The sequence below is a fragment of the Somniosus microcephalus genome, chromosome 10, assembly GCF_052327205.1.
Source record: "Somniosus microcephalus isolate GS21.2 chromosome 10, FLI_Smic_1.0, whole genome shotgun sequence".
Classification (NCBI taxonomy): Eukaryota; Metazoa; Chordata; class Chondrichthyes; order Squaliformes; family Somniosidae; genus Somniosus; species Somniosus microcephalus.
Window position 1 is genome coordinate 206,828,082 of NC_140996.1, and position 22,544 is coordinate 206,850,625.

At 46.0% G+C, this 22,544-nt stretch overlaps 1 protein-coding gene across 1 annotated transcript in view; it reads left to right on the forward strand.

Annotated features, from left to right (window-relative positions):
- Positions 1 to 22,544, forward strand: part of LOC147112042 (von Willebrand factor A domain-containing protein 3B-like) — a 332,584-nt gene that overhangs the window by 153,595 nt on the left and 156,445 nt on the right. Inside the window, 1 exon segment of the mRNA XM_085999537.1 lies at positions 2,249 to 2,346. Coding sequence (XP_085855663.1) covers positions 2,249 to 2,346 — 98 coding nt within the window.

Below are 22,544 nucleotides of genomic sequence, written 5' to 3' on the forward strand. Positions count from 1 at the left end.
TAGACCTAATATCCTGTGACCGACCTGCATATGTCAGTGGGCTAAATAGAAAACAGACTCAGACTTGGAGGGTATGTTTTTATGCTGCACAGAAAACCATATCATCAAAGTATGCTAATTATACATAATTTATATAGTAGCACTTAGGCAGATTTTAAATAGACTCGCTTTTCTAACAAATACTGCCTGTCATATAATCACATCACAATGGGGTTGCTGCATTAATTTTTACATCTGCCATTTTCAATCTTTTTTAAACCTAGTTTAATGGCACACAACACGTAATACAATAATTGTGACTGTCAAATCCATTCTACTTGCATTTTATCCCTTTATCCTCACAGAAGTTTTTTCTTGGTTCCTCATCAGTGTATGTAAGAAGTAATCTGTCTATTAAATAAAATTCCCGACATATCTTTTCCAAGATGCAGTTGTTAATACAGTGGAGGGAGAGGATCAATAGTAATTCTATCTTTTAAAACTTTTTTTTAAAGGGAACATTGATAGGGTAGGTGTCTCCCTGTCTACAGAGACTTTTCTACCCTATCAGCTGACCTGGTTTCCCTGGTAACACATTACAGAGTCAGCTGTATGGGCGCTTCACCAGATTTGTGCCTGTATTTGGTTATGGAAACCAATGGTTGTAAGCAAGTTGAAGAAAGTTGAACTGTTACACAAAAAACTTACAGATGTTAAACTGAGACTCTGTATGTGAGAAAAACCTATTTTGATCCTTGCTTGCTTAGAAAACATGGCCTAGAAATTAGAGTAGGCCGGAAACCTGCCGGTAACAGCACCGGCCAAGTTGAATGGCCACCCGCAGAATTTTGGTATTTTGGTGCTGCCTGCTAATTTACATCAGCGAAGTGGTGAATCTCTTGTGCAACGCGCTCTTTCCGGCGCTAACCGCAGCAGGAGGCTGAAGGTCGCGTCGGAAGGATCGGTGCGGCGTTCTCGGGCAATGTGCTGTGTCGGAGCATTTAGTGACAGCTCCTGGGTTTTGATATCGAGTCCGCCGATGGTCCTTATAGGGTTGGAGCATTGTGCGTTGTGGCACATCACGAGGCATTGTTTGTCCACGGTTCCCCTCTTACTATCGCGGACATTCCTCTGGTTCTTGTGTGGGGTCCAGAAATGGGTACCAGACTGCCTGGTTCTCCCACCTTCACTTACTGCCATAGCTCCACAGATCTTTCACCCAGATGGTTGCTGCGTGGTGGTTTTTGCTCCACCATGGTGCTGGAGTGGGAGGGGGATGCACCGTATTGCAGCTAGCAGTGACAGTGCACTAGCCTGCATATCGCATAGGGCACTCACTCCCTGGTGAGTGGCTCTTAAAGCACAGGCTCAGACCTGGAGGGACTCCTGGAAACACCACATAAGGACTGTGGCACAGATGTCCTTAAACCGTTACATGAGGCATCAATGGAAATAAGTTTAAAAGAAGAGAACATGAACTCTTGGTCAGGAGTTTACTGGTGTAAATGGTGCAGAAGAGAGTTCAATTAATTTTTTTACAACAGCAGACTTTGGAAGAACTCTTGGTGAGAATATGTTGTCAAGCCTTTTCAAAGCAGACTTCCAAACTTTGCATATGATTTTATCAGTTCCTAAACTAGAAAAGCCCAATGTATAAAATTTAACGAAATGCAGCTTTGATTTTTTTCCTGAGATTATTACAACTGTAGTACAGTACAGTTTATTTTAAAAGTATTTATCTCCTATACTGTTTGACTGATCAGGGGGGAGATTTGATGCACCTCATTGGAAGCAGATTTAACCCATAGTTAAGCTATCCCAGCAGCTGTTTACTGTATGGGTTCTAGCTCACCGCCGCTGTCTCCCGCCTCTCCGCACTGTCAGCGGCAGCACGCATGGGCGTGCTTTGGAAAGGGCGGTAAGAGGAGCGGCGAGCTCCAAAATGGATGAGCGTGCGACAATTTGGCATTCCACGCCGACTGGCGTCACACTCCTGCTATTTAAAATAGCTTCCGTGAGCGCAGGCAACGGCAGTGCTGGCGATCTGCTGAAAATGGCAGCCACCATGGACCTGCCAGAAGTGGGTGGAAGTGAGGTGACCGCCTTTTTATTTACTTTAACGGCCAGCGCTAACACCTCTGATTTCTAGGCCCTTATTTTTAAAGACTGGTGTATTCAGATGTGCATTATTTCATTCATCTTCAAGCACAATGTTGTTTGTTGTGTTGTTAGTGTAATTGAATCACAATGTTATGGTTTGCTTTTGCAGGAACATTCATTCCGTAGCGGACTGATTAAAATCAGCAAGACACAGTATACCTTCATCAGTCGTTACATAAGAGAGGCTCAGATGATAGATCGCACAATGTGAGTAGTGCTAATTAACATAGCCCCTACAAGTTATTTGTAGGCGATGTCTTTTTTCCAGTGTACTTGAGTAACCTGGCTTTTTCTGTCAACCAGATTTCTATAATATGCAATCCTAAACCACACAAATACTGTCATTGAAAACATTGCTTGTTTTTCTTTTACAAAGCAAATGCTGTAAATAATTGTGTGCTACATGGCATAACACGTTCCTTCAGTCCTTCACTACGCACTGACCATGCAGCTAAAGCCAGTAATGACTCTGTGAGACTTAAAACGAATCAAAACATGAAGTATTAACAACATGGGAATAAAGTCTTAGGTAGTCCACATCCACATCAGCGCATTTTTCAGCAGGTTTTTGTTAAGTATGTGTATTGTATTGAACAATTAACACAAAGACTTAAACGTATAACTCAAACAGGTCTTTACTGGTTGGAGGTAGGGACTGCACGTAGGTCTTTACTTCATGCCCACAGGCGGGAACTGAGGGGAGATCAGTACCCACAGTACTATTTATACCCCTATGGCCAGGAGTGGTACTGCGTATCACTACGCCCTACAAGTAGTGCAGTCCTGTCCATAGGTTCAAAGTTGCACACATATTACATACACAACATTCCTCCCTTCCTAGCTTTACAGTCATCTCCCCATTTAACATAACGTAATAACATATATACATATATAACTTCAGGTTTACATAACAGAATAACATAGATACATAGATAACTTCATGTCAAAACAGATCACAGATTCAGTCTCTGCGGAAAACAGTTCACAGATTCAATCTCTGTGGTGTAGTCGGTTCACGTTGCTGGAGTGACTCATTCAATAGTCCTTCCATGGATTTAACAGTTTGAACTTCCGAACTGAATTGGCTCCGTTCGGAGGGACCACGTGTGTGATCTGGTAGAGGTAATAATGGTTCAGATGGGTCATCTTCTGTTTCGACTTTTCCTTTTCTGCTTCTTGGAGACTCTCTGGGCTCCACTGTCAGCTGCCAGCTGCATGCGCAGTTCCTCCTTCTCTTCCTCCTTTTTCCGTAGTAGAGCCACCTTCTCCCGATGTTCCGTAGACTTTCGGTGCTCCTCCATGATTTCTGTATGGTGGGAGTCGAAGTTACAAGTTGGGCAGGACAGGACATAGTAATATTCGGTGTCGTCCTGATCTAGGCCAGCGAGAGGGTCTTCTATTTCCTCCATACCCAGCTGGGCGTTAGCCAGCTTTTGTTCCAAGTCCAGACATCTTTCCTGAAGAGACTTCTTCATGCGTACCTCTTCATCCAGCTTTTTCTGGGCTTTCAGCAAGTCGTTTACTAATGACCTCATTTGAGATTTTACTACTTCAACTTCTTTTGGAGATTGATTGATCGGACTATTCAATCCCTCTACCGGAGCAGCTGTTTCAGCGGTCTGTTGTTCTACGTTGACGTGAGTCAGCGTACTTTTGGCATCCAAGGGCTGCTCTGTTGCAGTCATCTCAGTCTGTGTTGCCACCTCAGCTCTTCCAATAACCTTTGAGAGCTCCGAACCCCTTTCGTTTGAATATTGAAGTTCGTGTTCAAGTTTTTCCCATTTCAGAGTCCTGTCCTTCAGCATATGCAGGAGTTGGCTGACCGTTAACTCCTCTGACATCAGACGTTTTGTGTGTTCCTGCTCCATTTTCTCCATCAGCTGCTTCTGTTGTCTTTCCAGATTCTCCAACTCTATATCAAAGAACTCTTTCGTTGCATTCAACTCTTGCTCAAAACGGCAAAGCATTTGTTCTAATTGCTGTTGTAGTTTGAAATGGAGTTGAGTTCGAGCCCGGTGTCCCTCAGAAATGGGCACATCAGTAGACTTGCCAGACTCAGAAGCCACAGTTAAACTATGTTGTTGTTGCTCAGTGGAATTCTGTGCTGAAACTTTGTCTTTTGCACCTGAGTTGGGCTTACCATCATCCGTTCCAGAGTCTGGGCCGACTATCTTCACCGAGTTCTCACTCGTTATTGTTTGTAGGAAATGCCAGTCCATATTCATTTTCCTAATCCACTCCCGTCCTAGTAGTGGAGAACCTCCTTCAGATATCACATATAAGTCCATTATTTGACTGTCTTCGCCCTTGTGGACCACTGCAACCTCTATTTTCCCGATGGGGTACACTCTTTGCCCTGTGTATGTTTTCAATATAATCCCCGTATTCTGTAGGGGAATATGTTGGAATAACTTTCCGTAATCTTTCTTATTTATGACCGTCAGTGCCGATCCAGTGTCCAATTCCAGTTTTACTTGGACTCCTTCTATCTGAAGAGTGACCCAAATTGTCTGGAGGTCTGCACCCTTACCAGCGTTGAGTACTCTTAAGCTAGCCAGTTCATTACTGCTAGCATCTGAATCGGACTCCTGTTCGGTCACCTTGTGTACCTTTGCGTATTTTCCTTGCGGTGACTTCTTGTTGCTGGTCTTCTTCCCTGACCTGCATACTCTAGCTATATGTCCAAGCCTACCACAAGTTCTACATTCTTGGTTTTTAAACCAACACTGGTTCTGATCATGCATTGTCTTTCCACAACGATAACATTTGCCAGAACTCACACCCAATTTGTGTGCACTGAGCCCCGGTGACCGTAGCTGCATTACTGCTGTGCCTCTCGCTGCGGCTTCGTGTGCTGCTGCCATAGTGACCGCCTTCTCAAGCGTCAGCTCATTCTCCTCGAGCAGTCGCTTTTGTGTATCCTGTTTAAATAAACCACACACAAATTTGTCTCGTAGTGCATCTGTCAGTCCCGTTCCAAACTGGCAATATTTCGCTAATTTACGCAATTCCAGCAAATATTCAGCATTGCTTTCATGCTGTAGCTGCCTTCTGTCATAAAATTTAAATCGTTCCGCTAGCATCAGCGGCGTGGGGTTTAGATGATCTTTCAGGACAGTAACAATCTCATCGAACGTCTTATCCGCCGGTTCATCTGGTGATAACAGGTGTTTCAATTGCCCGTATGTCTTCGCACCCATTAAATTTAATAATGTTAGAGCTTTATCTTGGTCACGAATTTTATTGGCCTTACAATAATTTTTTACTCTTTCAACATATATGGCCCAATCTTCGAGGTCACTATCAAAGGTGCTAATATTCCCGTGTTTAGGCATTGTAGATTTGCAATTTCTCAGATTTTATTTTGTTTACTTGTTATCAAAGATGGCGGCTTCCCGCTCTTGCCGTCGTCCTCCGCCCACAAAATGGCGGTTTTCCCGCACTTGGCGGTCTTCACCCGTCCCCCGACGCCGTCTCCCTTCAGCCCCCGAGTGCGGCCCTTATCTTCGCCGCGATCGATAGCCCGCGCTGTGCACCGCACTTGAAGCGGCTCCCGGCCTCTGGCTCACCCGCTCGCGCGGCTCTTGCTCGCTCCCTCCCGGGCTCTGGCTTACCCGCTCGCGCGTTTCACCGCGGCTCTTATCAGGGATTGCGATCGCCCTTATCTTCTCCAACTTCCCCAGCCCTGTCTTTGCAGCCAACGCTGCACGGCTTACCCCACCACCTAGGTTGAACAAGGAAACTGCAGAAAGACTTCTGTCAGTCGCTGGAAGCTGTCAGGATGGCTGCTGCACTCCAGTGCTCAGTCGCTGATGGAGGCTTCAGAGTCCTAAAGCCTGTCGCTTCTAGTGGGGTGGTGATGTTTGAAACCTCTCTTCAACTGCCGCAGGGTAAGAACCTGACTCGTCGCCAGTGTTAAGTATGTGTATTGTATTGAACAATTAACACAAAGACTTAAACGTATAACTCAAACAGGTCTTTACTGGTTGGAGGTAGGGACTGCACGTAGGTCTTTACTTCATGCCCACAGGCGGGAACTGAGGGGAGATCAGTACCCACAGTACTATTTATACCCCTATGGCCAGGAGTGGTACTGCGTATCACTACGCCCTACAAGTAGTGCAGTCCTGTCCATAGGTTCAAAGTAGCACACATATTACATACACAACAGTTTTGACCAGGAGTGGGAATCCTGCCTACTATTTTATCCCTTCAAAGATACTGAGGCTAATTGTAGCACCCCTATTGCCATCCTGGTGGAGATCAGTCAATACTCATACAGACCTGGCATCGAACCTGAGGCCTGCCTGGCCTGGGTGGTTTAGTTAGTCTGGGTACTGCATTTATCATATAAATTACTGGGAGTGCTGCCATTTACAGTTGCTCATAGTCCACATGAGTTAACGAAGACAAAGGCCGCGATTTTGCAAATGAATGCGGCTTGGGAGCGGGTCAGCTGGTTTCCGGGTTCCAGTCCTGCCCCCAACTGCATCCGGCCCACAGACGTGATTTTACGTCGATTGACCTTGTTAAGCCCGTCCTGCAGGCTTGCCGGCCAATGAAGAGGAAGCCGGTCAGATGACATCATTTGATGATGCGTCATCTGCCGGTTTTCTTAAAGGGACCACGCACAATTTTTCTTTAACAGCTCATTTCTCAGTGTTTGACAGCATTGAGGTGCTGCAAACACTGACAATGACTGTTCACAGGTGAGCTCTTGCACCCAGGCTCTCCAGTGACTCCCTCCTTAGGCTAGAACAGATGGCAGCTGCAGGTGAGGTTACAAAAGCGATCTGTCACTGGTGAGAGAGGTGCTCCCAATGAGGTGGGACTAGACAACCAATTCAAAACTTGTTACCTACAGAAAAGTGTAAATACATTAAAAATGATTTTCCCAACATTTCCTTACCTCTGAAACTCACCAGTGCACCATTGGATCCTTCACACCACTTCTGCAGCTGTCATCAATGCAGAAACATTACAGTAGACTCACAACACGCCACACTTACCTGGCGTGGAGTCCAGACGTCGGGGAACCCGAGGAAGAAGTGGCAAAATTGAAAAAGAGCCTGTTAACTACTATCAAGTACCTGTTAACAGCCAGGTAAGTGGCTATAATCCTCGTCCCACCGCTAGGTGTCAGGTCCATGCGCAAATCGGGGACCCGACACTTGGGAAGATTGATTGGAGGTGGGTTGACAGTGAGTTTCCTGCCTGCTGTCAACCTTTGCCATTTTGACAGCGGTCCCGCCTCCAATCCCGCACTCTGAGGACCGGCAAAATTCTGGCCTAACTATCTAAAACTTTGATTGCGATGTATGATTACCTTTGAACAGTATCCTTTATGATCAGCTACACTATTTAGAGGAATCCTTCCAATCCTATCTCAGGATATAGGTACTGCTAATTTGCAACTAACTTGGAAACAATTCTTAGTAATTATTTTGATTCAAAGTTTTAAAGTACTATTGAAAAATAAAAGCATTTAGGCTGTAAAATCCTTGGTGCTTTAGTCTCTATTACCACAAAAGAGCCTGTGGTTGAGAGGTTTAATTCGATTTTTTTAATTCACTATTTATTAGTCAGCAGCTACTACTGACTCTGTCTGCTGAAAAAGGTAGATTCATAGATGGGAATTTTAACCCCCACACGCAGTGGAAACTGAGCAGAGGGCAGTTAAAACAGAGCGGGGGACTGACCCACCACCTTTCCGCCCCGATCTAGCCAACTTCAATTACAAGCAGCGAGGACACCCACCTGAAGCATGATCTGGTTCTGATGATGGCCTATACTCATTGGAATTTAGATGAATGAGAGGTGATCTTATTGAAACATATAAGATACAGAGGGGGCTCGACAAGGTAGATGCAGAGAGGGTGTTTCCCCTCGTGGGGAAATCTAGAACTCGGGGTTGCTAGAACTAGAATAAGGGGTTGCCCTTTTAGAACTGAGATGAGGAGGAATTTCTTCTCTCAGAGGGTCGTAAATCTGTGGAATTCTCTGCCCCAGAGAGCCGTGGAGGCTGGGTCATTAAATACATTTAAGGTGGAGATAGACAGATTTTTGCAAGCTAAGGGAGTGAAGTGTTATCGGGAGCGGGCAGGGATCAGCCATGATCTTATTGAATGACGGAGCAGGCTCGAGAGGCCAAGTGGCCTATTCCAGCTCCTATTTCTTATGTTCTTATGTCACCGCGGCTCGACTGCAATATGTACCTGAGGCCTGAGCAGGGGAGCAGTAGTGGCTCCCCTGCCAGACCAAACCTGCCAGGAGCTTGGATCAAGAACAAAAAGAGGCCCAGGACTTCTGGCCACCATTCCGGCGGATCCCCGGTGTCGACCTCGTACCACCCAGATTTACACTCCCGCCTGCTGGCCAGGCAGTGATTCCCACCAGGATTGGGTGAGAGTCCAATCAACATTGCGGAAATGAGGCCCGGGAGCTAAAATCTCTCTTCACCTCAGCCGGTGCCGGCATGTGAGCTTGCCATTCGCCCCTATGCACAGATCCCGGCCTCCCCATGCACAGATCCCACTTCCCATTCAAATCAACCCTGTAGAGTAGAGACTATGTAGGTAAGTTAATACTAAACATAATTCGCAGGTTAAGTGTATGACAATTTCACAAATCTCCCCCTTTCATGAGGTCCCCTGATACGACAGGCAATAGAAGGGAATAAAGCAGTGAAAACAGCAGCAAAGGATCCAGCTGGCAACGGTAGAGGCGCATGCTGTATCTAAGTGACATGATTCTGTCTAGTCCTTAGAGGTATAAGTGATTTGAATGGTACATGGTAGCAAGCACAACAGCAAAGCGCCTGAGCTATGTAAAGGGAAATTGCAGAAAATGTGTTTATAGGTAAGAGTCAATGAGAGAAAAAAGCTTTGCTTTATCCAACTTTCACTTGAATGACTTACTAATTATTCAGTCATTTTTTAAATAAAAATGCAAAATTATCTGAAATGTTTCGATTATTAAAATAATAAGATGATCATTCAGTAATCTTACATTAGAAGTTGAAATTTGAAGTGGCCCAGTAGCCCCAGACTACCAAAAAATATTAGAAGGCTGCTGAGCTATTATTTTTGAGATGGTCTGATTAAGGTGATGGTGACGACTGCTAGAAACTCTCCATTTTTAAAATCTGTATTGTATTTGATTTAATCTGCCTAGAGATTGAAGCAGATTGGATTGGGTTGTTCAGACCCCCACATGCTCATTCATGTGGTGCAAAATGTTGTTTGATTCCCATGTAGGCATCATTACTGGCTTTAGATGTGTAGTCAGTGAGTAGTGAAGGACTGGTGGGAATTGTTATGCCATGAAGCACACAATTGCATTTTATTACATGGTATTCTGGGATTTTTACCAGTGTTTTGGGGATTGAATGTCCAATCATCACTCCCTTCCTCAAACAAACCTACCTTAATCCATCTGTCCTTTCAAACTCTGGCCATCTCGAACCTCCCTTTCCTCTCCAAAGTCCTTGAACGTGACGTTGCCTCCCAAATCTGTGCTCATCTTTTCCGCAACTCCATGTTTGAATCTCTCCAGTCGGGTTTTCGCCTCTGTTACTGCACTGAAACAGCCCTAATCAAAGTCACAAATGATATTCTCTGTGAATGTCAGCGTTGTGCACTACCCCTCCTCCTCCTCCTCCACCTCATTGCAGCCTTTGACACGGTCAACCGCACCATCCACTTCCAATGCTTCTCCTCTGTTGTCCAGCTCACTGGGATTGGTTCTACTCTTCCGTATCAAATCATAGCCAGAGCATCTCCAGCAATGGCTTCTCGTCCCGTCCCCACACCATTACCTCTGGAGTCCCCGAAGGATCTATCCATGGCTCCCTCTGATTCCTCGTGTACATGCTGCCCTTCGGTGACATCATTTAAAAACATGGCATCAGGCTCTGCATGTTCACTGATGACACCCAGAGTACTCTCCACCACACATACAAAAATGAAATACTGTGGATGCTGGAAATCTGAAATAAAAACAGAAAATGCTGGAAATACTCAGCAGGCCAGGCAGCATCTGTGGAGAGAGAAACAGCATTAACGTTTCAGGTCGATGACCTTTTGTCAGATGTTTTGACAAAGGGTCCCAGACCTGAAACGTTAACTCTGTTTCTCTCTCCACAGATGCTGCCTGGCCTGCTGAGTATCTTCAGCATTTTCTGTTTTTATCTCTCCACCACCTCTCTCAACTCCTCCACTGCCTCTGTTGTCAGCCTGCTTGTCAGACATCTAGTCCTGGATGAGCCGCAATTTCCTCCAATTAAACAATGGGAAGACCAAAGCATTGTCTTTACCCCCCACCGCCACAAATTCTGTTCCCTCACCACAGATTCCATGCACTGCCTTGGCCACAGTTTCAGGATGAAGCCCACTGTTCACAACCTCGGTGTCCTATTTGACCCCAAGCTGTGCTTTCGACCCCATATCCTCAAAGAATGTCTACTTTCATCTCTGTAAAATCACCTGTTTCCCCATTGCCTCAGCCCATCTTTCTTTTAACTTATTCTCGGGATATGGCCCTGAGAAGGTGGTAATGGGACTTCTTAAACCGCTGCAGTCCGTGGGGTGAAGGTGCTCCTAGCAATCCCGTTAGGTAGGGAATTTATTCGTTGATACAACTGAGTGGCTTGCTAGCCACTATCCATTGTGTGTTGGACAGATATGATAGGAATCAATTAGCACGTAAGCCTGCGGTGGTTGGCAAATTTAAAGTGATGGGGTGCTCAAGAGCTCAGGCAACGAACCATCTGTCAAGGAAGTTAGTATTATAATTGCTCATCCACTGGTCCAGCTCTTCAGTGAACTTCACTAGTCTCATGTTTTTTTCTCATTAATTATCATTTTGTGAAAGCTCTGCAGCAGTTTTACAATTTCACTGTCAAATGCACTATTAATTTGTCTATTTAATTCATTTAAATTACACTGGTATTGTGACATTAAAATCAGGTCAATGGCTTTTAAGTAAACAGACTGCTATTAGTATGGAATACTAATGAACTGGAGTCTGCAGAGATATACAGGAAATAATTATACAGTGTGCACTATTTCATGTTTTGTTCTCTTTCAGCACAATGCTATGCCCTGAAGTTACTCAGCGGGTTACCAGCATACGAAAGCTTGGTGCATCCATCTAAAATTCCTCTCCATTCCTCTCTAATTCTACTTTAGTGGAGAGTTAGCCGTTTAAAATAAACGGGCTTTACTATTTCTTAAAATGGCAGAGCGCGGCATTTAAAACAAAAAAGCTTGAACTGTTTGTAGGTTCGTACGCGCAGTTTAATTTCAGGGCTGTAATTATTCCAGCTGTCCAGCAGCGCAAAGGGTCAATAACACAGCAGTGCTCTCTTCAGATTTCTGTTCAATAATGTTACTCGTGTACAGACCACAGCCATCCAAATTATCCCAAGTCTCTCATCAGACCCTGAGTGTAGTGTTAGTCATTTTAGTTGAACTTATGAATCCTTGCATCTGTAATATGCACAGTAATATTGACATGTGGTATATATTCCATTATTCTGCTAGAAACAAAAATAGAGATCTCAAGACTGGCGCCAATAATAACTGCAAGGCGGGAAGGAAGTAGGGTGGGGGCAGGGATTTGCAACCTGGAAACCCGGAGCTAAGGGTTTCCCGCAGGTCCTGCTGAATTTAACGGCAGGACCTGTTAAAAAAAAAATTTCAACGGGTTTCCCGACTGCAGCCGGCCAGATTGAAAGTCTGACCAGCTGTCGGGCGGGATGGCAGCCGGGGAGCGGATCAGAGGCCAGTCGGACATGGGGTTGGGTGGCGGGTTGGCCGATCATGGGGGCTCCAATCGCCTGGACATAAGCTTGGTGGCCCGGGTGGGGGGAAGCACTCCTGCTCCTCCTGGCCCACAAGCAGTGCGGTAAAGGCACATATCTGATGGATCCAGCCCTTCACGCCTCCCTTCAGCTCCCGGGAAACCTGGCTTGCAGGCGTTAAAACTAAAAGTTAAGTTAAATTGGAGGCACGCAGCCCCCTTGAAATATTTTAGTGACCGACCCACCTCCTGGCCCGCTGCCACCTCTGTTAAAACCGGAAGTGGGCGGATTGGGGTCATGTTGGGTTGTGGTCGAGTTGCCCATTTCAAAACTTTTAACCCCACACTTGCCTCCCCCCATGACCCACCTTGGGGGTTAAAATTAGCCCCATCGAGGTGGATTTAATTTGGAGCGGGTTTCTGGCAAGAAATCACTCCGGCGAGTTGATTTCCCGTCCAGCAGAGGCAGCAGGAGGTCATGGCAATATTGACCGCCGGGCTTCACTTAAATGCTGCTGGCCTACTTCCTGCCCTGAACGGGCAAGTAGCGAGCGCAGAGCGGCTTCCGGCAGGCAAAGATCGGATGGCCCTTGGCCACCCCCTATGGATTCCAAGTAGGTGGTGGGAATGAGGTTTTGGGAGGGTCTGGTGGGAGGCAAGTTAGGGGAGTCCAGGGCAGGTGAGGCCACGATTTTAATTGTAGGTCTTGGAGGGGCACTCCTGCACCTCCTGGCCCCACAATGGAAAATTTTAGACTTGCCAGAAGGGTCTTTTCTGCCTTCCGGCCAGCTGCAAACTGGCTTCTGCCTAGTGGGAAAGCCACAACGGTTTCCCCGCTCAGGCTCCGGTTAAAATTGCATTGGGGTCCAATTGACGTAATAGAATCCCGATTTGTATACATTTATCAAGCTGCTTTAGGCAGACACCTCATCGGCTTGCAAAACCCTGTAGGTTAACATCACAAATAGTCGCAACTGCTTGGGATCTGAATGGGTAAGTAAACTGCAAGAAAGTTCCTCTTCAAACCGCACACCATCCTGACTTGAACATATAGCACTGTTCCCTCATTGTCACTGGATCAGAATTCCGTAATTCCCTACTGGAGGGAGGTATACAGTGGTGTTCCCCAGGAGTCAGTTCTAGAACCACTGCTTTTCTTGATATATATTAATGACTTGGATGTGGGTTTACAGGGCACAATTCCAAAATTTGCAGATGACACAAAACTTGGAAGTATAGTTAACAGTTAGAAGGATAGTGATAGACTTCAAGAGGACATAGACAGGCTGGTGGAATGGGTGGACATGTGGCAGATGAAATTAATGCAGAAAAGTGTGAAGTGATACATTTTGGTAGAAAGAATGAAGAGAGGCAATATAAACTAAAGGGTACAATCCTAAACAGGATGCACGAACAGAGAGACCTAGGGGTATATGTGTACAAATCGTTGAAGGTGGCAGGGCAGGTTGAGAAAGCGGTTAAAAAAGCATACGGGATCCTTGGCTTCATGAATAGAGGTATAGAGTACAAAAGTGTGGAAATTATGATGAACATTTATAAAACACTGGTTTGGCCTCATCTGGAGTATTGTGTCCAATTCTGGGCACCGCACTTTAGGAAGGATGTGAAGGCCTTAAAGAGGGTGCAGAAAACATTTACGAGAATGATTCCAGGGATGAGGGACTTCAGTTACGTGGATAGACTGGAGAAGCAGAACCGGGACCAATATCCTCGCAGGGGGGTTTGCTAGTGCTGTTGGGAAGGATTTAAACTAGTTTGTCAGGGGGCTGGGAACCTAAGTGTGGGCCCAGACTGGAGAGAAACAAAGCTGGAAGTGCAAGTTAGAAATGTAGTCAGCAAAACTAGTAGGGAGCAGAAACAAAGGCCAAGAGTAAAGAGGGTCAAAATGCAGAAAAATATTAAACAGGCAAAGTTGAAGGCACTTTATCTAAATGCACGTAGCATTCGCAACAATGGCACAAATAGAAGTAAATGGGTATGATGTAATTGCCATTACAGAGACATGGTTGCAGGGTAACCAAAGCTGGGAACTGAATGTTCCAGGGTACTCAACATTTAGGAAGGACAGACAAAAAGGAAAAGGAGGTGGCGTAGCGCTGTTAATAAGGGATGAGATCGGTACGGTAGAGATAAAAGATCTTGGCTCAGCAGATCGTGCTGTAGAACTGGAATCAGTTTGGGTGGAGCTAAGAAACAGCAAAGGGCGGAAAACATTGGTGGGAGTTATGTATAGGCCACCAAACAGTAGTAGTAATGTAGGGCACAGTATCAATCAAGAAATTAGAAGTGCATGTATCAAGGGCAATACGGTAATCATGGGGGACTTAATCTACATATTGACTGGGCAAATCAAATTACCACTAATGGTGTGGAGGACGAATTCTTGGAATGCATGCGAGATGGATTCCTGGATCAGTATGTGGAGGAACCAACCAGGGAACAGGCTATTCTGGATCTGGTACTGTGTAATGAGAAAGGGCTAATCAATAATCTTGTCATAAAGGGGCCTTTAGGGGCAAGTGACCATAATATGATTGAATTTTACATTAAGTTTGAGAGTGATGTAGTCCAATCTGAAACTAAGGTCATCAATCTAAACAATCTACAAGGGTATGAGGGACAAGTTGGCCATGGTAGATTGGGAGACTACACTAAAAGGTATGAAGGTGGACATACAATGGCTGACATTCAAGGAAATAATGCATAATTTGCAACAAACATATTCTTCGAGGGCATTAAAAACCCAAAAGGGAAAGTGATCCAACCATGGCTAACAAAAGAAATTAAAGCTAGTATTAAGTCAAAGGAGGAAGCTTATAAAGTTGCCAGAAAAAGTGGTCAGCTGAGGATTGGGATCTTTTTAGAAATCAGCAAAGGGGGACCAAGAAATTGATAAAGAAAGGGAAAATGGAATATCAGCACAAACTAGCGAAAAATATAAAAACGGATTGTAAAAGCTTCTATGGGTATGATTCTATAGGTATGTGAAAAGGAAAAGACTGGCAAAGGTATATGTAGGTCCTTTACAGTCAGAGATGGGAGAATTTATAATGGGAAATGAGGAAATGGCAGAGAAATTAAATAAATACTTTGTTTTTGTCTTCACGGAGGAAGATACAAAAAACCTCCCAGAAATACGAGAAAACCAAGGGTGTGGTGAGAATGAGGAATTTAAAGAAATTATTATTTGTAAAAAAACAGTACTAGCAAAATTAATGGGACTAAAAGTTGATAAATCCCAAGGACCAGATGACCTACATCCTAGGGCTTTGAAAGAGGTGGCCATTGGGATAGTGGACGCATTGGTTGTCATCTTCCAAAATTCCATAGATTCTGGAACGGTTCCTGCAGATTGGAGGATAGCAAATGTAACCCCGCTATTTAAGAATGGAGGGAGAGAGAAAACGGAGAACTACAGACCTGTTAGCCTCACATCAGTAGTTGGGAAAATGCTGGAATCTATTATAAAGGATGCAATAACTGGGCACTTAGAAACTAATAGTAAGATTGGGCAGAGTCAATATGGATTTATGAAAGGGAAATCCTGTTTGGCAAACCTATTGGAGTTCTCTGAGGATGTAACTAGTGGAGTAGACATAGGGGAACCGGTAGATGTGGTGTATTTGGATTTTCAGAAGGCCTTCGATAAGGTCCCATGCAAGAGGCTGGTGAACAAAGTTAGGGCACATGGAATTGGGGGTAATATACTAGCATGGATTGAGAATTGGTTAACAGGCAGAAAACAAAGAGTAGGGATAAACGGGTCTTTTTCAGGATGGCAGGCTGTGACTAGTGGGGTACCGAAAGGATCGGTGCTTGGGCCCCAGCTATTCACAATCTATATCAATGATTTGGATAAGGGGATTAAATGTAACTGATGGGCCTTCAATAACCACAAAACTAGAAGTTATAGACTTAAACAAGTTGGCTTTTAATCACTAAGATCAGAGCTAACATCTCAACACGCTGACTGGTTCACAGGAATGAGTCATACAGATCCTGGGATCTTTATGTAAGAGAAGTCAGGGGCGGAGCCAAGAGCCAAGACCTGGAACCTCCCAGGTTAGTCAGGAAAGAGGAAGTGAAACTATACACAGTGGGGGAGGGTAATATACATGAGTGCAAAACGAATACAGGATCAAGACAAACAGATTTCATTACATTCACCCCTTCTATAGATTTAGTCCATCGGGGTGATGTTTCTTAAAAGTTGGTATAAGTGAGTCTGTCAGGAGGTTTTGCAGTTCTCAGTGATCGGCGCAAAGCCGGTTGGGGTGCCTCTAGGGGAGTGGATTCTGGTTCCTCCGCTGTCCGGGCCTCCGCAGTGTCTTCCAGGTTATCTGCAGTGTCCTCCAGGTAAAAGTTGGGTATTGATACCTCTGGGCGTCCTGTCTCTTTGTAGTGTAGGTCTTCATCGGGTAGTCTCCCATCATTCTCTCCGCTCCCCGAGGGAGCGAGGTCTTTTATGGAAACAGTGTCCTCTCGCCCGTCAGAGTATTCGATATAGGCGTACTGAGGGTTTGCATGGAGGAGCTGTACCTTTTCCACAAGGGGATCAGTTTTATGGCCTCTCACGTGCTTCTGCAATAGTACTGTCCCCGGAGACGTCAGCCACGCGGGTAGAGATATGCCCGAGGTGGATTTCCGGGGGAAAACTAACATCTTTTCGTGAGGGGTAGCGTTAGTGGCAGTACATAACAGAGACCTTATGGAGTGGAGCACGTCTGGGAGGACTTCCTGCCAGCGGGAAGTCGGAAGGCCTTTTGACTTTAAGGCTAACATGACAGCCTTCCAAACAGTAGCATTCTCCCTTTCCACTTGCCCATTACCCCGGGGGTTGTAGCTAGTGGTTCTGCTAGTGGCTATCCCCTTCGAGAGCAAGAACTGGTGCAGCTCGTCACTCATGAATGACGTCCCGCTATCGCTGTGTATGTAGTTCGGCATGCCAAACATGCAGAATAGATTACAGAGACACTTGATGACCGTGGCACTGGTCATGTCTGGGCAGGGAATGGCGAAGGGGAAGCGGGAATATTCATCAATGATATTGAGGAAGTATACGTTACGGTCAGCAGAGGGAAGGGGTCCCTTGAAGTCCAGACTTAGGCGCTCGAATGGCCGTGTGGCTTTGATAAGGTGTGCACGGTCAGGCCTGTAGAAACGAGGCTTGCATTCCGCACAGATGCGGCAGGCTCTGGTCATTGCCCTGACCTCCTCGATGGAGTGGGGCAGATTGCGGGACTTTATAAAATGGTATAGTCGGGTGACCCCTGGGTGATAGAAGTCGTTGTGGAGACCCTGTAATTTGTCCGTATGAATGCTGGCACGCATTCCCCGCGATAGGGCGTCTGGGGGTTCATTAAGGGCTCCTGGCCTGTACATAATATCATAGTCGAACGTGGATAGTTCGATCCTCCACCTGAGTATTTTGTCATTCTTGATTTTCCCCCTTTGTTATTAAACATGAAAGCCACCGACCGCTGGTCGGTGAGCAGGGTGAAACGTTTGCCGGCTAGGTAGTGTCTCCAGTGCCGCACTGCCGCCACTATAGCCTGTGCCTCCTTCTCGACAGAAGAGTGCCTGATTTCAGGTCCCTGAAGGGTTCGGGAGAAGAAGGCCACAGGTCTCCCAGCCTGATTGAGGGTCGCAGCTAAGGCAAAGTCTGACGCATCGCTTTCGACTTGAAAGGGAATGCATTCATCCACTGCACACACTGCAGCCCTTTCAATGTCCTGTTTAATACTGGTGAAAGCCTCCCGAGCTTCAGCTGATAGTGGGAAGGACGTCGATTTAATGAGGGGTCGGGCCTTATCAGAGTAATTGGGCACCCATTGGACATAATACGAAAAAAATCCCAGGCACCTTTTTAAAGCTTTGGGATTGTGTGGCAGGGGCAGTTCCTTTAGGGGGCGTAATCGGTCAGGGTCCGGTCCAATTACCCCATCTTCCACCACACAGCCGAGGATACAGAGACGGGTTGTGTTGAAGACACATTTGTCTTCGTTGTAGGTTAGATTCAGCTTTAGGGCAGTTTTTAAAAATTCGCAAGATTTAGATCGTGGTCTTGCTGGTTGTGCCCGCAGATAGTGACATTGTCCAGATAGGGGTAGGTAGCTTGTAGTTTATTCTCGTCAACCATGCGGTCCATCTCACGTTGGAAGACCGAGACCCCATTTGTTACTCCGAAGGGCACTCTGAGAAAATGGTAGAGGCGCCCGTTCGCCTCGAAGGCGGTTTATGGGCGGTCCTCTGTTCTAATGGGGAGCTGGTGATACGCAGATTTGAGGTCGATAGTCGAGAAGACTCGGTATTGCGCAATCTGGTTGACCATTTCTGATATGCGGGGTAAAGGGTAGGCGTCCAGCTGGGTATAAATATTAACAGTCTGGCTGTAGTCAATTACCATCCATTTCTTTTCGCTATTTTTAACTATGACTACTTGGGCATGCCACGGGCTGGTACTGCATTCAATAATGCCTTCCCGCAGGAGTCTGTCCACTTCCGCCTTGATAAAGTGTCTGTCTTCCAGACTGTACCGTCTACTTTTGGTCGCTATGGGCCTACAGTTCGGAGCGAGATTAGCGAATAATGAGGGTGGGCTGATTTTTAAGGTTGATAGGCCACAGACTGTGAGTGGCGGCTGGGACCCGCCATATGCTAGCGTGACACTTTCGTGGTGGCACTGGAAGTCCAGGCCCAAGATTACATTAACACAGAGTTCTGGCATCACGAGGAGTTTAAAATCCTTGTAGTCCGTGCCTTTTACAGTCAGTGTTACCACACAGTAGCCCAAAATGTCCGAAGTGTGGGGCTTAGCAGCCATAGCAATTCTGCTCCGTGTAGGGGTTACCGTTAATGAGTGCCGCCGTACCAGGCTAGGGTGGATAAAACTCTCGGTACTCCCACAGTCAATTAAACATTTCGTTAAATTCCCGTTTACCTGTATGTCCATCATGGATTTTGTCAACGGGTGTGGCCTGGATTGATCCACCGTGATCGAAGCCACTGTTGGACCCTGGGCGGCCGTTGAGTCGGGAAAAGATGGCGGATCCCAAGATGGCGGCCCGCACGGCACGCACGAGGCGGTGACGGAGTTGGAAATCGGATTCCCCGGCAGACTTTGCTAAAATGCCCCTTTTTCTTACATTTGAAGCATGTAGCGTCCTTCGCTGGGCATCGTTGTCTGGGGTGCTTGGCCTGGCCGCAGAAGTGGCATTTCGGGCCTCGAGACATTGCCGCTGTAGTAGGACTCCTGGGTGAACTTCTGTGTGGGGACCCCGGCGGCGTAGAGCTGGTCTGAGACCTGGATGGGGAAGATGGCTGATTCCAAGATGGCGGCCCCCTCGGCGCGCACGAGGCGGTGAGGGCCGCATGGCCGGAAGAATAAGAGTCAGAATTTTTCTGGGCCACGTCCAGCGATCGCGCAGTGGCCATTACCTTTTTTAAGTCCAGGACCTCCTTCTCCAGCAGTCTCTGCCGGATATAATTCGATTTGAGGCCCGTGATGAAGGAATCGCGGACCAATTCATCAGAGTACGCGTTGGCCGTCACAGCCTTGCAGTTACAGTCCCGGACCAGGTCCTTTAGGCCCTGTAAGAAATCGTCCATTGATTCCTCTGGTCGCTGCCTGCGTGTAGCCAGCAGATGTCTGGCGTACACTTCGTTTACCGGCCTCTGGTATTGGGCCTTCAGGATAGTGATGGCCTCCGTGTAAGAGGTGGCGTCCCGGATGAACGAATAAATCCGATGACTTACGCGAGTAGTCAGTAGACTCAGTTTATCTACCTCGCTAGCGGATGAGGCCCCCGCGAAGAGTTCGAAGCATTTGAGCCAGTGTCCAAATTGATTTGATGCTTCAGCAGAATGTGGATCCAAGTCCAGACGCTCTGGTTTTAGGAGTCGATCCATCCTAGTATTCTTTAGTGATTAAAATTGATGGGCCTTCAATAACCACAAAACTAGGTTATAGACTTAAACAAGTTGGCTTTTAATCACTAAGATCAGAGCTAACATCTCAACACGCCGACTGGTTCACAGGAATGAGTCTTACAGATCCTGGGATCTTTATGTAAGAGAAGTCAGGGGCGGAGCCAAGACCTGGAACCTCCCAGGTTAGTCGGGAAAGAGGAAGTGAAACTATACACAGTGGGGGAGGGTAATATACATGAGTGCAAAACGAATACAGGATCAAGACAAACAGATTTCATTACAGTAACATTTCCAAATTTGCTGATGATACAAAGCTAAGTGGCAGTGTCAGTTGCGAAGAGGATGTGAAGAGGCTTCAAGGGGATCTCGACAGGCTCAGTGAGTGGGCGAGAACATGGCAGATGGAATATAATGTGGATAAATGTGAAGTTATCCACTTTGGTAGAAAAAACAGAAAGGCAGAGTATTTTCTAAATGGTGAAAGATTGGGGAATGCAGATGCTCAAAGGGACCTGGGTGTCCTTGTACATGATTCACTGAAAGTGAATGTGCAGGTGCAGCAAGCCATTAGGAAGGCAAACGGTATGCTGGCCTTCATTACAAGAGGATTTGAGTATAGGAGTAAAGAAGTCTTACTCCAATTATATGGGGCCTTGGTGAGACCACACCTAGAGTACTGTGTACAATTTTGATCTCCTTACCTAAGGAAGGATATACTTGCCATAGAGGGAGTGCAACACAGGTTCACGAGATTGATTCCTGGGATGGCGGGACTGTCGTATGAGAAGAGATTGAGTAAACTAGACCAGTATTTTTTTGAATTCAGAAGAATGAGAGAGGATCTCATTGAAGCATACAAAATTATTACAGAGCTTGATAGGGTGGATGCTGGGAGAATGTTTCCCTTGGCTGGGGAGTCTAGAACCAGGGGCCACAGCCTCAGGATAAAGGGTAGGCCATTCAGGACTGAGATGAGACAAAATTTCTTCACGCAGAGGGTGGTGAATCTTTGGAATTCTCTATGCCAGAGGGCTGTGGAGGCTCAGTCATTGGGTATATTCAAAACAGAAGTCGATAGATTTCTGACTAGTAAGGGCATCAGGGGATATGGCGATAGGGCCGGTGAATGGAGTTGAGGCAGAAGATCAGCAATGATCTCATTGAATGGCGGAACAGGCTCGAAGTGCCGAATGGTCCTATTTCTTATGTTCTTATGTTCTTAAGCTGGGGTTCTCTTTGGAGCAGAAAAGATTGAGAGGAGATTTGATAGAGGTGTTCAAAATCATGAGGGCTCTGGACAGAGTAGATAGAGAAAAACTGTTCGCATTGGTGGAAGGTTCGAAAACCAGAGGACACAGATTTAAGGTGATTGGCAGAAGAACCAAAGGCGACACGAGGAAAAGCTTTTTTGCTCAGCGAGTGGTTAGAATCTGGAATGCACTGCCTGAATGGGTGGTGGAGGCAGACTCAATCACGGCTTTCAAAAGGGAGTTGGATAAGTACCTGAAGAAAAAAAGTTTGCAGGGCTACGGGGAAAGGGCAGGGGAGTGGGACTAGAGAGCCGGCACAGGCTCGATGGGCCAAATGGCCTTCCGTGTTGTAACCAGTTTGAGTCTAGTCTATACCTAACACTGTTGGGTGCACCATCACAACAGGGAGTATAATGGTTCAGTAGGAAGGCCCACCACCACCTCAACGTAACTAAGGGTGAACAATAAACACGGCTTTGCTAGTGTTGGCCACAGCCCAAGAACAATGTTTAAAATGCGTGCTCACCTGGGGCCTGGTGGTCCTTGGATTGGAAAGAAAAAAGCCTTGTTAAAATTGGTGAAATGTCAATGGCCAATCATGACTGGACAGTAACAGGGCTGAGGCATTTTGGATGGGATCTAATGAGATAAAAGCGTCGTGAGTTCCCTGCAGGGTTGCTTCCAGAGGTTTTTCCTGTGAAAAGTAAACTATATGAGAATGCAAATATTTTGAAGATTGTGAATCTTAGCATGGTGGAGCATTTCCATCATTTGGACAGTTATTGTCACGGTTTAATATCCCAATCACCAATTATTATGAATTTTTGCAAACTCGGTCCTGCTTCCAGCATCATTAGGTCCCAATCTTAAGCCTGCTGATAGCTGCCTGTTCCTGCTAGTAGTGGGTCAAATACCTGTGTACAAGTGGTGGTTAACATTCTCTTCAGTAATACCATGCAGGAAATTCTTCCTAGAATTGATTTTGCTTTAAAACTCTGAAACAAATTTAAACGTCAAATATATTTGACCAGTCGCAGCACCTTGTAAATAACCTGGATATCTTATAACTGGCCTGAGTGACAGTATCAGATGGGTGCCTATGTCAGGCGGAAACAGAGCCAATGCTAGCAGGCAGCGCCGTGGCAGATTGAGTTGTGGCAGAATGTGTTATGCGTCTCCCTCTCAGCTGTAGCCAACATTTAATGAGAAAGCCAGCTGGCATGTTAACCTGCATGTGGGTTGTTAGAATCAGTGCCTTGTCACTGGGCTTCGCCACAGGTGGGGAGAACTACGACAGGTCAGCAGCAGCTCAAGTTTCTGACTATAATTTGTTTCACTACAATTTGTGTGAAGATATAATTCACTGTTAGGAAATGACTTTAGATCCACAGCGAAAGTCTTGCT